General features: G+C 46.0%; 1 protein-coding gene across 2 annotated transcripts in view; it reads right to left on the bottom strand.

Annotated features, from left to right (window-relative positions):
• The window catches only part of Loxhd1 (lipoxygenase homology domains 1), a 137,723-nt gene that overhangs the window by 73,066 nt on the left and 50,081 nt on the right, over window positions 1-14,576 (bottom strand). For both annotated transcript variants that reach the window (XM_005356289.2, XM_005356290.2), the window contains exons 13-17: window positions 11,293-11,447; window positions 9,969-10,129; window positions 5,330-5,406; window positions 3,398-3,594; window positions 1,237-1,429 (exon numbers count right to left, since the gene is read on the bottom strand). In XM_005356289.2, coding sequence (XP_005356346.1) covers window positions 1,237-1,429; window positions 3,398-3,594; window positions 5,330-5,406; window positions 9,969-10,129; window positions 11,293-11,447 — 783 coding nt within the window. The remainder of the gene's footprint in view (window positions 1-1,236; window positions 1,430-3,397; window positions 3,595-5,329; window positions 5,407-9,968; window positions 10,130-11,292; window positions 11,448-14,576) is intronic.

The raw sequence follows: 14,576 nt of genomic DNA, 5'->3' as shown, positions 1-14,576 counted from the left end.
TCCTTCATTTCAGGAAAGACAAGAGGTTGGGATGACAGCGCTCATTTAAATATAAGCACCTTTCAGAATACATCAACACGTGGTCCTGCACAGAAAAAGCTGTGCATATTTTGAAATGATATTTATCAAGGTATTAGAGGGTGGCGGAAACGTGTTATTGGTAGGTAGCAGTAGCAGGCACTGCAGAGTAGATGTGTCTTCCTAAGGAACCGTGGCACCATGAGTCCGTGGATGTGAGTGCTCTAAGACTTGGTGGAAAAGAATATCAGGATTTCTTTTTAGGTAAAGTTAGGTGCTCGTGTGTGTGTGTGTGTGTGTGTGTGTGTGTGTTGTGTGTGTGTGTGTTGTGTGTGTGTGTGTAGTGTCATCTATCTCTCTCCACCTTCATTTTTTGAGACTAAGCCTTTCACAGAAATTTGAGCTTATCAACTTAGCCTTGACTCCCTGGCCAGTGAGCTCCAGGGTCCACTCATCTCTTCTCTCTCTCACCCACACGGCACTGAGACTGCAGATGCGCACACCACACCTCTCTCCTCAGTAAGTGCTGGGGACCCTAGCCCAGCTGGCCCTGGTTGCTCAGCAAGCCCATTTCATTCTGTTGAAGGAGTGAGGGCTCACATCATGGTCCTTGGAAGACAGGGCCAGGGCCATCCTGGCCTTTAGCTTCTCAGAAGAAGCTGCTCACCAAGCCTGTCTGCTCACCCTCCCCTCTGACCCCGCTCCATCCAGCCTAGAGTTCTCGCTTCCCTATAAGGCAATCTACTCACGCCCTCACAAGTACATGACTTTGGTCTGTTTTGTTAACAGCGACCTTCACAAGGACCAAGGTAGGACTGTCTGGAGAAACCTGAATATACATCTAAAATGAAAAGTCCGACCTCCTCAGCTAGTTTTCCTAAAGAGAGATGTAGGCTATGCCATAAATTTTGCCACAGGGTTGAGAATATACATTTCCCCCCTTTTTTTTCTGTATTTCTCCAAGATCCTCATTTTTGCCATCTGTGAAATGAGCCCTTGTTCCCTTTCAGACCCACAGTACTAGAGGCAACAGGAACCCCCCCCACTTCCACTCCCATCCCTGTGTCTCTCTTCCACACCACAAGGAGATAAGCCTCAGTCACCACGTAGCCTGTCTTCCTTCCTTCCGCCCCTCCTTCCTCTGATTCCATTATTCCTCCTCCCCCATTGGACCAGGGAATGCTGAGATGCCAAGGGCCCATACAGGCTCTTCCATACATTTCTGAATCTCCACGACCTCGCTGGGGTAAAGCTCCACCTCCAGACGCCCATCTGCCTGGTTCTTATCCAGCCAGCGGTTGGCAGGGAAGGTGTACTGCTTGCCTTGGCGGGGCACACGGATCTGGACGCTGCCCAGGAACCAGCCTGCATGCATGCCTGTGCTGTCGTGCCCGATTACCAGCCTGTTGATCTGGAAGGAAACTCCAGAAGGGTGTGTGAACAGCAGTGTACAGGAATATTCAAGCAAGCCTCTGCCTCCAGCTCTCTTCCAATCTCTCCCCAACTGGGACCTCCGGTGCCTTGGGAGAGGTAATCAAGAACCACCTACCCAGGTGATCCTTTCCTGCCCAGAGGCTTCACCCCTCTCCTCCTTAGCCGAACTCAATTTCAAGGTCTGATGTGAGCAGCAAGTAGGGTGTAGCGCTGGCAAGAACTGTGGAATCTGTTAGGTCCTTCAAAATGAAACTACGGCTACAGGAGCACTGACAGCTGCTGCTGCTTTACTTCAGTTTGATTTGACGCATTACAGTATCATGTGCATTTCTGCACTGCTTCCTTGTCATTTCCCTCCTGTAGGGTGACAGAATCTGCCAACAACCTCTCTCGACGTGGTGGTTCTGTATCTAACCCGCCTCTTACTCTGGGACCCAAGGACCATGGTTCTCTGTCCATTAACTGTCTATAGTCACTTGCTTTGCTAATTTGATATGGCCACATCTTTGCTTGTAAGTAAGGGCCTGAGAGCTCAGATGGCCCCATCCTCATCCTTAGGTGCTTTGGTTTCTTGGGGTTTAACAGTTCTCATTGTTGTGGGAATGCTGTGTATGGGGTAATTTACACATTAGGTGGGATTAGCAGATGGCCTCCAAGGACCCTTCTAGCCCTGACTTTTTCTCTGTAACGGTTTGGGGTGGAGGGTAACACTACCTATGCCTGGTGCCCAAAGTCCACATTTAGAACATCACCCACCCAAGCCCTGGCTTTTGCTTTCACACATACTAAGGGCCCCTTTGCAGCTGTCGATGAAATGCTGTCACAGCTGCCACAGTTTAGTCTATGGAGCACGGGCCCCTGAGAATGCTAGGAAAAACCAGCTCAGTTTATAAAGCCTGGGAGCACTCCGAATGCCTGACTAGGCAGAGGAGCGTGCCAGTGTTTCTCTGTGCTGCTCGGACTGCTGCAGTTCCAGGGAGAGAAAAGAGAAGAGTTACAACAAGGGCAGTTGTCTGTTGTCGGACATGACTGGAAGCTCCCAAAAGACAAGGACTGTCAATCACTTCTACATCCCTTTGGACGGGAGGTGGAGCAATTGTTTAGCAGTATATACTGGGCCCTGACTATAAGCGTGTGGGTATTCTTTACATAGTCAATACTAATAATAATCCCCATGGCATCTCCATGATTGGGAATGAGAAAACTGATGAAGACAAGGTTAAATACCTTGCACATGTCGAGTCAGTGGAAATGGTGGGCTCCCAAGCTCTTGGCCACACTATTCACTGAGGGAGTTTCACCAACATGAGAAGTCTCTGTGGCTTTCTACTGTCAATCCCCTCCCCACTCCCATCAGACACCCAAAAATCCTTCAGGAAAAGGGAACCAAATTGTCATTTCACAATTATTGATTTGATTTAAGATGTAAATATGTTAGACGTTCATTAACCCCAAGGGGTAAATGACTGCCCCAAGATCCTTCCCTAGAGTGCAGACTGACGAGGTTGCAAAGGACCTGCCCCACCCCAGGGCTCATCATGGGACACTTGGAGAAGCACACTCAAGTCTGGAATTGGGAAACATTGTCATCCCTTCCCTGTGGTTCTCCCTTCTCTCTTTTCCCTCCCCGAATCCAGTGTCCCCTTCTCCAGCACCCATGCTCTGTCTATAATCCTGGAACACATGTTGGGGGTAAAGTTACTAAAATGTGTATTACAGTCTCAAAGATGTTCTAAAAGCATAATTGCTTATTTATCTGCAGCTGCTCTGGCCCTGGGAGAAACTAAATGCCTCACTAGTAACCTCTAAGTGGGCAGTTCTTTTCCTTCGAAATGGGCTCACCCATGTGCACATCAGTGCAGACATGAACGTGACTGTGGACACGTGTGGGCCATTGCAGGAACATGGTGAGACAGCGTCACCTGATTCTGGGACCGATACTTACAGTCCCAATGTTCAGGGTCTCCAGTGTGAACTCATCCACTCGGCCACGTTCAAAGTAGTCTTTGAGGTTGTTGTCGGAGACAAGCAGAACTTGCTTGATGGTGTCAGATTTCTCCCCATAGAGCTTGATGTACACCTTAGAATCTGTGCTGGCCCCGGAGACGTTCCCGGTCTTCACACTGATGTGATAGCGGAAGTCTAAGCATGCCAAGCAGAGAGAGACAGGAAGTTAGCGCCGGTTGTACAACAAGGAGCAAGGTGTTGGAAAGAAGGGACAACCTTCAGCCAGGGAAGATCCAGGCTAGGAGTCAGGACACTGGAGCCTGGAGTCCCGACCCTACACTGGTAGCAGGGGCTCCCTCCATCTCTGTGGAGCCCCCTCATCTATAAAACCAGGGCCCTGCCTCTTCCTGTTCTATAAGAGGTGAAGATGCTGAGAGTAGTAAGTTTTAAACAAAAACACCCGCACTCCAGAGACTCAAAGCATGCCCAGTAATCCCCTATCCAGCTTCTGATGGGCGAAGGCACCGGAACATCTCAGTACTTACAGCGCTGGGCACACATTCTATGCTATTATCGCTAAGTACTCTCCTCCCAACCTTACAGGCAAGGGATGTAGAGCTCAGAAGGTCAGGTGCCTGCCACGAGATGGCGACAATAAAGTCACTATCCAGGAACAAATTCTTAGTGTGTATTTAAGGCTGCTCCCTCCCCTAATAGGATACCTTGCAATGCTATCCCATTTTATCTCCCAGAAACCTCTGCACCAGCCTGTGTGCAGGGATAAAGAACACCAGAGGGCAGGATAAGTTGTGGGGGAACAGCAGCCGAGCTTTAGTCGACCAGGCAGGATTCAACGGTGTGTGTCTTAGGCAAAGAAGAAAGAGTTCAAGGCCCATCACTCATTGCTCCTTCAGGGTTTTCCTCCTGGAACATAATCTGGAGAAAGTAAGCCGAGGCCCGTGCCTGGAGCCATCTGCTGCCACCTGTCAGCTCAGTTCTACAGAGACATCTGGGCACTGGGAGAAATAGATCACTTTGCTGCTTAAAGACGCAGCAGGAAGCAGAAGCCTTCTTCTCCAACTAGAAGATCAGAAGGGTGGGTTCTCTGTCTACGTGGTGAAATGAGAGCCTGCTGGGGTGGGAAGAACAGCAATCTAAGGCAGAGACGTTCTGGGGACTGATCCCGGTTCCATCAGCAACTGCAGGCCTGAGTGTCCCCTTATCACAAACGTGGGTAACTTCTCTTGAGCTCCTTCCCAGTGCTTAGGCTCTGTGATGCTGGGTGCTACACTAGACATTCTGGTTCAACTGAGTGATCTGACCTTAGAAAAGGTAAGTATTAGCATCTACGTCTTCCAGGCCTTGGTTTCCCCATCTGACAAAAGGACAATGTTAGCTCTGCCTCCTTTCGGGGTTATGGCAGGGCTCAGTTGAGTGACACCCGGGAAACATGTTGCATTGTTGGACTCTGGGGGTGTCTGGAGGTGTATCTCTTTTACACATTATCCAAAGCACATGCTCAGACAGCAGCATCTGAGCATGTATCACTAGTAAGGGATACTCCAGGGCTCCAGGACAATGCTCAGCAGTTTAAAAGTCCTTATTCAATAAGCCCTTCAAATGCATTTCTGCTCACAAAGCAGGGGTCCCTGGGCTTGGTGCCATTGGCTGGTTTTATTGCTCTTATCACTCTGTTAACCCCTATTCAGCGCCTAACACCAAGACCAGGTTTGGACTGGGCGTTCAAGCACAGACACATGAGAAGTTTCCAGACCTCCATCAATGCCATTTTTATCCACCATCCTGTGCTGCTTTCATGAAATAAAGTGAAGAAGGTGTGTATCTTTGAAGGTCTAGGTCCTGTTTCACTGAGGAAAGGCAACTGTCATGCCCAGGGAACACCCATCACCTGGCCATTGGGACAACTCACTCTTGAGCGTGGCATTGCTGTCACTGGGTAGCAACTCTCGGACCAGCTGTCCATCATCCTTATCCTTATCCAGCCACCTTGAGAGAAATGGGGTGGGGTGTTAGTTCTTTGAGTAGAACAGGCAGACACCCCAACCATCACGGCCCCCATGCTGAGTCACCAGGAGGCCCAGAGTTTTGAGTTCAGCCCAAGAAAGTGGGTCTTTGAGATCTCCTAGCAAAGTATTCCAACCCAGACCAGAGGAAAAACTTTCTGGAGAAGGCTGACTGCTGGCTGAGATTGGAAAGATGATATGATGTTGGCCGGGAAAAGAGAGAAGAGCATCCCAAAGGAAAAGCATATCCTGGGATGGAAGTCCAAGAGTTGCTGAAAGGCCCATGAAGACAGAATACAGCAAGTGAGAGACAGGGCTGCTGGTTAATGGGGTGAACAAGGACAGAGCACAGGAGAGAGCAGAGAGAGGACACTGGGACAGCACAGCACAGGCTACTGTAGCCGAGAGTATGATCAAGAAGATGGGTGGGCTAGATGAGGTGGGGCTGGACAAAGGAAGTGCTGTAAGGATTCACAGAAAGGGGAAGGGCCTCTGGTGAGGACGTTGAATTGGAATCTTCAAAGACGGAGGAGATTTGACCTCAGGAAAAGGTAAGTCCATGGTTTTCAGGGCTCAGAGTTGATAACTATGACTCAAGATGTCACTCTGAGCAGTGGCTCCAGCCCTCTGTTGGCTGTCCCCCAGAGGAAGACATGGGGAATATCGCCAAGCCTATGAAACAAGCCTATTGCACAAGCATGAGTTGTGTATGCCCCATAGGCAGGCTAGTTTGTAACCCAGGGCCAATCACCATTCTCTAGGATCTGGCTTCTTAAACTGTGGAGCATGAACTAGAGAGAGCCGTGGAGCTGAATGTGGGAACTGTGGAATTCAGGCAGCAATAAAGAGGTTCTGGTCTCTTTACTTTACAACAATCCAAACTTACTTAGAGAAACAAAGTAAATCCCAGGTGGCCATGCCTGCCTGTGCTGTGGGTGACTTCACTTGGCTCTGAGAATGCATGCAGCATGAATGCTTTTTCCTGCACGTGTCGTCACATGTAACACTAATGTAACATGATGTTCTTTGGTCCTGATTCAAGACTGTTTGTTTGTTATGTTATGAATTACAATGTTTTTACATTGTACACACAATTTTTCTGCTCTTATAGAAATACAAAATATCATTATGGAACTCAAAGACCTTTAATATTTTCCTACCGCCATTCCTCAGGAAATGTCAAGCTAGTATATCTCTGTATTTTATTGTGTTAGAATATTTAGTTTTTTATAATTGCTTGAATTTCTGGATTGAGTTTGATTTAAAAGATTATCAAATAAATGTTGCCTTGGGATTAAGATAGAATCTCCAACAATTTCTGAAATGATCCTAAACATCCTTCTGCCATATTCTACTATCTGTTCATGCAAAGCAGAGCTATCATCATTGACAGTTAGAAAATTAAGATATTCAATATGGAGCGGAGGTGGGGAGGGACTTGGTCCTGCCTCAAGTTGGTATGCCAGACTTTATAGACTCCCCAAGGATGACCTTACCCCCTCTGAGGAGTGGATGGGGGATGGGAAGAGGGGAAATGGGGGGCAGGAGAAGGAGAGAGATGAAGAACTAGGGTTGGTATATAAAATGAAAAGTAAGTATTTTTAATAAAAAAATAAAAATCAAGATATCAGTCAATTCTGAAAAATAATGAAGGTACTCTACATCCTGCAGAATCAAATGTTCAGCTGATATTTAACTTTTTTCTGTAAAATCAATAAACATAGGCACCTAATTAGCAAAATAGTTAGTTAATTAAAAATAATTAATTAAAATAACTAATTAATTTTTTATTTTTGTCTCTAATAAATGGTAAAATTATTTGTATAACAAAGAGTCATCTTATAACAGATTTCTTTACTGTTTATTGTTCATAAATGTTAACTTTGGATAGCTATATTATTGACTTAGACACCCAAGATCATATACAAATTCCTTGTGCAAAAAGGACCACTAGAGGAAAAGCTTTAAGAGCTTTGTTTTAGAGAAACGCAGAGACCAAGACATTTTTGTCTTGGCCACATATCTCCCTCTTTGTGGCTTGGTGCTTCTCTTTAAAACCCATTCCTTCACACCCCTGAGAGGGCAGAGCTTCCTAAGCCTGTGATGATATAATATTCAATATTATAATAAGAAATATGTCTTCCATTCTAGGAGAGTGGAACTTTTGCTGGCCCTCACAGGCAGGGCTGACAATACACCCTGAGGTCTCTTGAGACTGTGGTACAGCCTGTTTGCTTAACTTACCTTTAAGCAAACAATATAACAACCAACCTTAACTGCCTTGGATTTCCCATTAGATTTTACAACCCAAGCTATGCATAGCTGTAATCTTAAATTATTGGCTCTTCCATGCCACTGGCCCAAGAGTAATATATGTGAGTTTATATGTAAGTATGTTATAGTAATTATTTGCTGAAAACAGAAGATGGGCTGAGAGCTGCCTTATAAAATGAATATTCACCATAAATACCGGAAGTGGCATTTGGATATAGTGTTTGCTTGTAATCTGAGTCAGCTGGGATAAATGACTTAATCCTTGTTCAACTCTATATCCCTCATCCCTTCCCTGATGTGATGCTTTCTGTGCTGTTCGGTAAAGAGAGAGCAAGGCCCTTTGCTAGGGACATGAGGATACAGAGACAGGAACAAGTTCACACGTATCCAGGCAGGTGTAGATTCAAACTCACACAGCAGACAGGAACCACAGAAGACCCCAGGAGGGAGAAGTAAAGAATGTAAGCTGGGCTCTCTCTAGGTTAAATTATACCAAGCATAAGCTTTTTCATTTTATTTTCCTTGGTGTTCCCCCCTTGCATTGTTGGTGACTTGAGTTTGTCATTAGTACATTCAAAGCAACACAAAGGAAGCAACATAAAGGAAGCCATAAAGAAATCAAGGCACCACCTCCTCCCTGCCCCTTCTGACACAGGGCTCAGGGCTCCTGAACCCCTTCCCAGGGCCAATGAGACAACACCATGCTCTTCTCATCTCTTCTTACTTGTTTTATACCCAGATCCCAAGGGCTCCCACTCCCCGGGGATCATGTTGTCAGTTTGTATTAGCCAACTCTAAAACGCTGTTCATTTATGTAGGCTTTAGGGCTGTGGTTCAGAACACCAGAGAGGTGAAGCAGAGGCTTCAAGACACAAAGATTCATGGTGTCACCCTTGGCATTGGTGGCAGAGGGTTTGGGGACTACAGACTACTAGCTACAGTCTCTTAAATTGAGCCATTGGGACTTTCCCTTTCTCTGTCTTGGCAGGATCACTGACAGTGCAGGCTCCAAAGTTACAAGAGCCTGCAGGAGAGATGGCTGGGATGTGCCTGACCACAGATAGAAACAGGCCACTGCCATCAGAAAATCCCACCTGTTTGCTCCATCATGTCCTCTCCATTTACCTACCCCATCCCCTCCCAAGAGGTGAAAGGAAACCATGACACATGCTTTGTTGCTACCCAGACACTTGGATGTATTAATAGACACAGTTTTAAAAATCAATTTCCTTTCAGCTTCAAATGCTCTAACCTAGTTTTACCATGAGGTGTTGCTAAACGGATGTCAGCATGCTGGTAGCTTCATGAATCTTTCCCTGGAGCTCACAGGAGTGTGCATACCACACACACACACACACACACACACACACACACACACACACATTTAAAATAGCTCAAAACGATTTTGCCCTCCGTACCATGAGAGTCACACAGCTCAGGTGAGGAATGAATCAGAGTGTGGGCTCATGCCCCAAGTTACTCTGGCAGTGTCCTCCCCCCACCAGGCATTCATACAGGTGAATGAGAGCCACTGGGGTTTCATGAAACACTGAGATTGCTCCTCATTGTAGAATGCCTCGATTGGAAACTTGAGGAATCCCCAGGAGCTGCTGGTTGCACAAAGAATGCTTCAGAAAAATGGTGCAAACGCGCTTCCTCGCTCTTGAGGCAAAGAAATGTGAACAGAGTTAGACACCTTGAAATAGTGTAACCAGGCAAGAAATGTGGTCAGACTGTTCCAACAAACATCCAGCCAGGTGGTGGTAACACTCACCTTTAATCTCAACACTCAGGGAGGCAGAGGCGGGCAGATCTCTGTGAGTTCAAGGCTAGCCTGGTCTACAGAGTGAGTTCCAGGACAGCCAGAGCTACACAGAAAAACCCTGTCTCAAAAAAAAAAAAAAAAAAAAAAAAGGAAAGGAAAGGAAAAGAATAGAAGTTCAACTTGTATCCATATTTCGTTCTGCATCTGACTAATCCTCTAACAAATCGCTTAAATTCAGAACGTGTCAGGGTTTTTATATTTGTTGGGTTGTTTCGTTTTGTTTGTTTTTCATGAGAAACACCATCAAGTTGGCACTAGGTCCTGGTGCCTCCGTCTGCCAGGGGTGGGGTAGAACTGTGAGACTCGGGTCAATATACCTCTGCAAGGCCAGCTCTTTCTCTCATCAACTATTGACCTCAACCACTACTTTTCTTACTGTTCCATGTAATAGGACCAAGTCTTTCTGCAGTACAGCTGGAAGAAAGGAAGACAAAGGGTGTGTGTACCTGAGGCACGGGAACTCGACATTGTCGCTCTCTGGCTGGCCTTCCTCTCTCACCAGCACTCTGTCCAGGTACCAGCCGCTGCCAGAGCCTTTGCCATCATGTCTGATTCTCACCCGCCTCACCTTCCTCATGGTGACAGACTCGATGGTAAACTCGTCAGCCTTTGAGGAAGAAAAGACAGTGGGGTCGGGTAGATAACGTCTCTCTTGAGACCTAGCACCACTGTACTACAGAAGTTCCAAGGCAGAGCTGAAAGGAAGAGCTGGAATTCCTTCATGGGCGCACACAAACTACTACAGGGAACGGAAACAGAAAATACAGGCAACCATAGTCTCCCTTACCCCTCCCCAAAGTGGACCAAAGCCTCCCTACAGCCTCCTGCTCAGAAGGGCTTCACCAACACAACCTTCTAAAGGCATCCTTGAGTTAGCTCCCAGTCTTCTACTAGAATTCTCTTGCACGCCAAGAAAAGGGTAAACGAGGAAGGAAGGGCACAGAATCTACAAATCCCTTCCACCTGTACGTCTCCGCCAAGCTCACATCCCTGAAACAATGATTCTTTACTGGGCATCTACTGTGCCTTGTGAACCACACCTGACCCCTACAGTGTATCAGTCCTCCGTAATCTCCACAGTAGCCAGTCACCGGTAGGCGTCCTTTCCCTCACTTTAGACACAAAGAAAGTGTGGCACAGGAGAGTGTAGTGAGTGGCCTAAGGCTGACTTTCCCTAGACCAGTTTGGTACTTTCTTCACTGCTTCGGACCCCTTTGGCCCAGATTAAACTCACAGGATGGTTGTGGTAGCCTAGGGGCATACCTAACACATTGCGTTGTTGCTAGCAATAGACTCAGTCCTTTTACACCCATGGACAGGAGGGCAGGGAGAGGAACAACAAGCTGCCTCTAATTGCCACACTTAACAGAGAATGTATTTTATCTTCCATTTTCTTCCATCCCAAGTCCTCAAGGACACACTTGAGGGGCCCAATGTCCTTCCCAACCTGAGGGATGGGTAGGAGACCACGATTTCTCTGGTGGCTCTCCAGCTTCTAGCTGAATAATACGAGGAGCCTTGTAGCTACCATTGATGTTAGCAAATGATGGCGAGCCAAATTTCTCAAAGATCCAATTAACCAGGTATTTCTGTGTCCTTCAAGTGGTTCCTACCTGGAGTCCCTAGACCCCACTCCCCTCATCCAGACAGATTGTATCCCGTTGCTGAGGTCCTGACACTAACCACCAGCTCTACCTTGACAGAGCCAGGAAGGCAGGAGGACAAAGCAGGCGTGGACTGGGAGGAGGGTGGCACATCCCTGCAACTTACATTGCCTTTCTCAAACAGGTCGGTGTTATTCCTGCAGTTGTAAAGCAGTCGCTCCCCTGTGTCCCCCACATCACCAAAAAGACAGAGGTAGACGTTGGCATCAGTTCCTGCACCTTCGAGTTCTCCTGTGCATACAGTCACACGGTAGCGGGCCACTGACAGACAGAAAGGGGGATGCTGTTGGTCAGCTGCCTCTGCTCCCATGGCGAAGTTCTACATCCACCTTTCAGCTGCCATCTGGGAGGACTTCATTCCTTAACTCAGCTTCCCAAACCCTGCTGCAGTGAGCCTCTTGGGAGCTGACTCATGCCCAGCTTGGTTTAGGCAGACCAGAGGCTCTTCAGGCCCGTCAATCATCAGAAACCCATGGGAAATGTTTACAAGAATTCAAATTTCTGAGGCCTACTTCAGACTTCCCAAACCTTAACTTCCAGAGGTAAGACCCTTCATGCTGAGTTGTTGACGAATCCCTTCGGTGGGCACCTAGAACTGGCTGGTCTTCTGTGGACATGGAGAGAAGGCAACAGCAGGGTGATGTCATTTAGAGGCAGTTCTTGGTGATGGACCAGATGGGCAATCAAGAGAAAGAGAGCCCATGTTTCAGTTCAGGTGGCAAGAGGACAGAGAGTTGATAAGGTAGGAGAGCTGTCTAAGGGTAAGTTTGGAATGGAAACCAAGGTTCTGTTCTGCTCACTATGCATCTGAGATGCCAGCTCGATATTTACAAAACAGAAGTCAAACTGGCAGTTAAATGTGCCCCGGGGGCCGGGTCTGATGAGAAGACAGGGAGATATGCTCCATCTCAAACCTTGAAATCTGGTGGACTCAATGCTGCAGAAGACGTAGACAGGACTGAAGGAATATTTGAAGACAAAGCAGCCCCAAACTCCCCAAATTTGAGTTTAAAACATTAATCTGTATATTTGATATTCTATATAAGATGAACTCTGAGTGGGAAAGAGAAATCCAAAGAGATTAACTTCTGAACACATCATAATAAAACTTCTAAGAGTCAAAGACAAAGAGGAAATCGTAAAACGGAGCAGCAGAAAATTGAGCACAAGGGATACACAATAAAAATTAGCAGCCAACTTTTCATCCCGAACTGTGGAGACCAGAAAGCAGTGGGACGCTTTCCAGAAGTGGAAAGAGAAAGAGCATTATCCAAGGACCCTACATCCGCTAAGCCACCCTCCAGGGGTGAAAGATAAGTTAAAGTGTTCCTAAACAAACAAACACTTTAAGAATCTTACATCACTAAAAGCCATCCCCTGTAACAAATATTAACGGGACATCCCATTAGACAGTAGAGAGTGGCTTGAATTCACCTGGAAATTCACCTGAGTCATGAGGAAAGAGTAAGTGGTAATGGCAAAGATGCTGTACATGTATTTTTTTTTCATTTTAACATTTGTCTTCTCTCATTTTATATAAAAACACACCAGCTGAGAGCAATAACCATAAAACTGTATTGGTGAGTCTTTCATATGTAAAAATACAAAATTTCCAGTATAGGCTATCACATATCCTCGGCAAAGATGCAATTTCAATGACAACAACCGCAGGAAGGGAAGTGCACAGGAGTGAGGTTTGATGGAATACTAAAATGAAGCTTGCCTGAAGGGAAATCACGATCAGAATATTCTGTATAAAATTATTTTCAGTAAAAATCAAATGTATACCTTAATTAAAAATGTTTGATACAGTGAGAAGTTAAGTAAAATACCCCATTGGAGTTCACACACACAAAGAATCAGACACTATGACAAGATAGGATTTATCCCAGGAATATAATTTGGTTTAACTTCTAAAAACCAATTAATGTAACATGTCCTACTAATAGAATAAAAACCAAAAATCACATGATCATCTCAATAGACACTTAAAAAGAATTTGACATTACCCTTTCATGATAAAAACCCATTTTTAAAAGGGAACAAAAGGGAATTTCAGCTTATAAAGGTCATCTGTGAAACACCTACTCTTAAGAGTTCGGCATGACTCTAGAAGTCTCTGAGCAAGGCAACAAGGTGAGCAAAGTTATTCCGGCATCCACACTATAGGGGCCGCAGTAAAGCTGCATCAGCGCATGGATGACAGGACCCAGTATTTAGGGAACCATAAGGGATCCAATGAAAGAGCTATTTCAGTTAATACGTTCAGCAGTCGTAGACCGTAAAATCTAGTCTTTCATAATAAATAACTTGAAAATGAAGTCAAGAAGCCATTTCTGGGCTGAGGCTATAGCTCTGTTAGAGGAGCGCTTGCCTAACGTGGAAACCCCAGTCTTCAGCCCCGCATAACCTGGGTGTGGTAGAACATGCCTGTAATCGGTGGGGCAACACACGCCTGTAATCGTCATGCTTCAGAAGTGGAGCCCAGAGAATCCAAAAATCAAGGTGATCGTTCTCAGACACATAGTGAATCTGCAGCCAGTGTACACAGCACATGAATTCCAATCTCAAAGAAAATGTATCAGAAGAGAAGAGGAGATGATGGGAAGGGAGGGGGAGTGGAGGGGAAGGGAGGGGAGAGGGAGGCGAGGTGAGATTTTCGCCCACTACAGCAGAAAGAATGAAACAACGGCTGGAGAAATGACTCAACAATGAGGCTGACAGTGCTTTCTACTCTCCCAGAAGGTCCAAGTTTTGTTCCTAGCACCCCATCAGGTGACTCACAATTTCCCGTGACGCCTTCTTCTGGCTTCTGCAGGCACTCAGACATTATGACGTGCATGTGTGCGTATGTGTGCACACACACATAAAAGTAAAAACGGAAATAAGTGTCTTTTTAAAAGAAGAAAATATTTAGGAATTAATTTAACCCAAACAAGTGAAAACCTTGTACTTCAGAAATTACAAAATCGTTTTGGGATTAAAGGTTTGATAACGGGCATGGAAACATCCCATGCCCGTGGACTGCAACTTAAGATGGCTAACACAACAGGAGTTCCTGACCAGAACTACTCTGATGCTATCCCTGTTAGAATAGCCCTTGGCTTCTTTGTTGAGCTTCATCTGATCTTCCTCAAATTTATGTCAAGTGGCAAAATAACCCTCAAGAAGGAAAACAGCAAGCATGGGAAAATATAGACAAGTAGAGACCTCCCACGATATTAGTGAAAATGTGCCCATCTTTTGAAAAATAGCTCAATAGTTGATTAAAACATTAGAGTCATTACCATCTGACTCAGGTTATACATCCAAAGACCTGGCGACACAATTATACAACAACACTTGCATGAATGTCAGAGCTGCGGTGTTCATGACAACCAAGAAGCAGAT

Source organism: Microtus ochrogaster, chromosome 18 (assembly GCF_000317375.1).
Source record: "Microtus ochrogaster isolate Prairie Vole_2 chromosome 18, MicOch1.0, whole genome shotgun sequence".
NCBI lineage: Eukaryota > Metazoa > Chordata > Mammalia > Rodentia > Cricetidae > Microtus > Microtus ochrogaster.
This window is presented reverse-complemented; position numbering and strand designations above follow the sequence as displayed.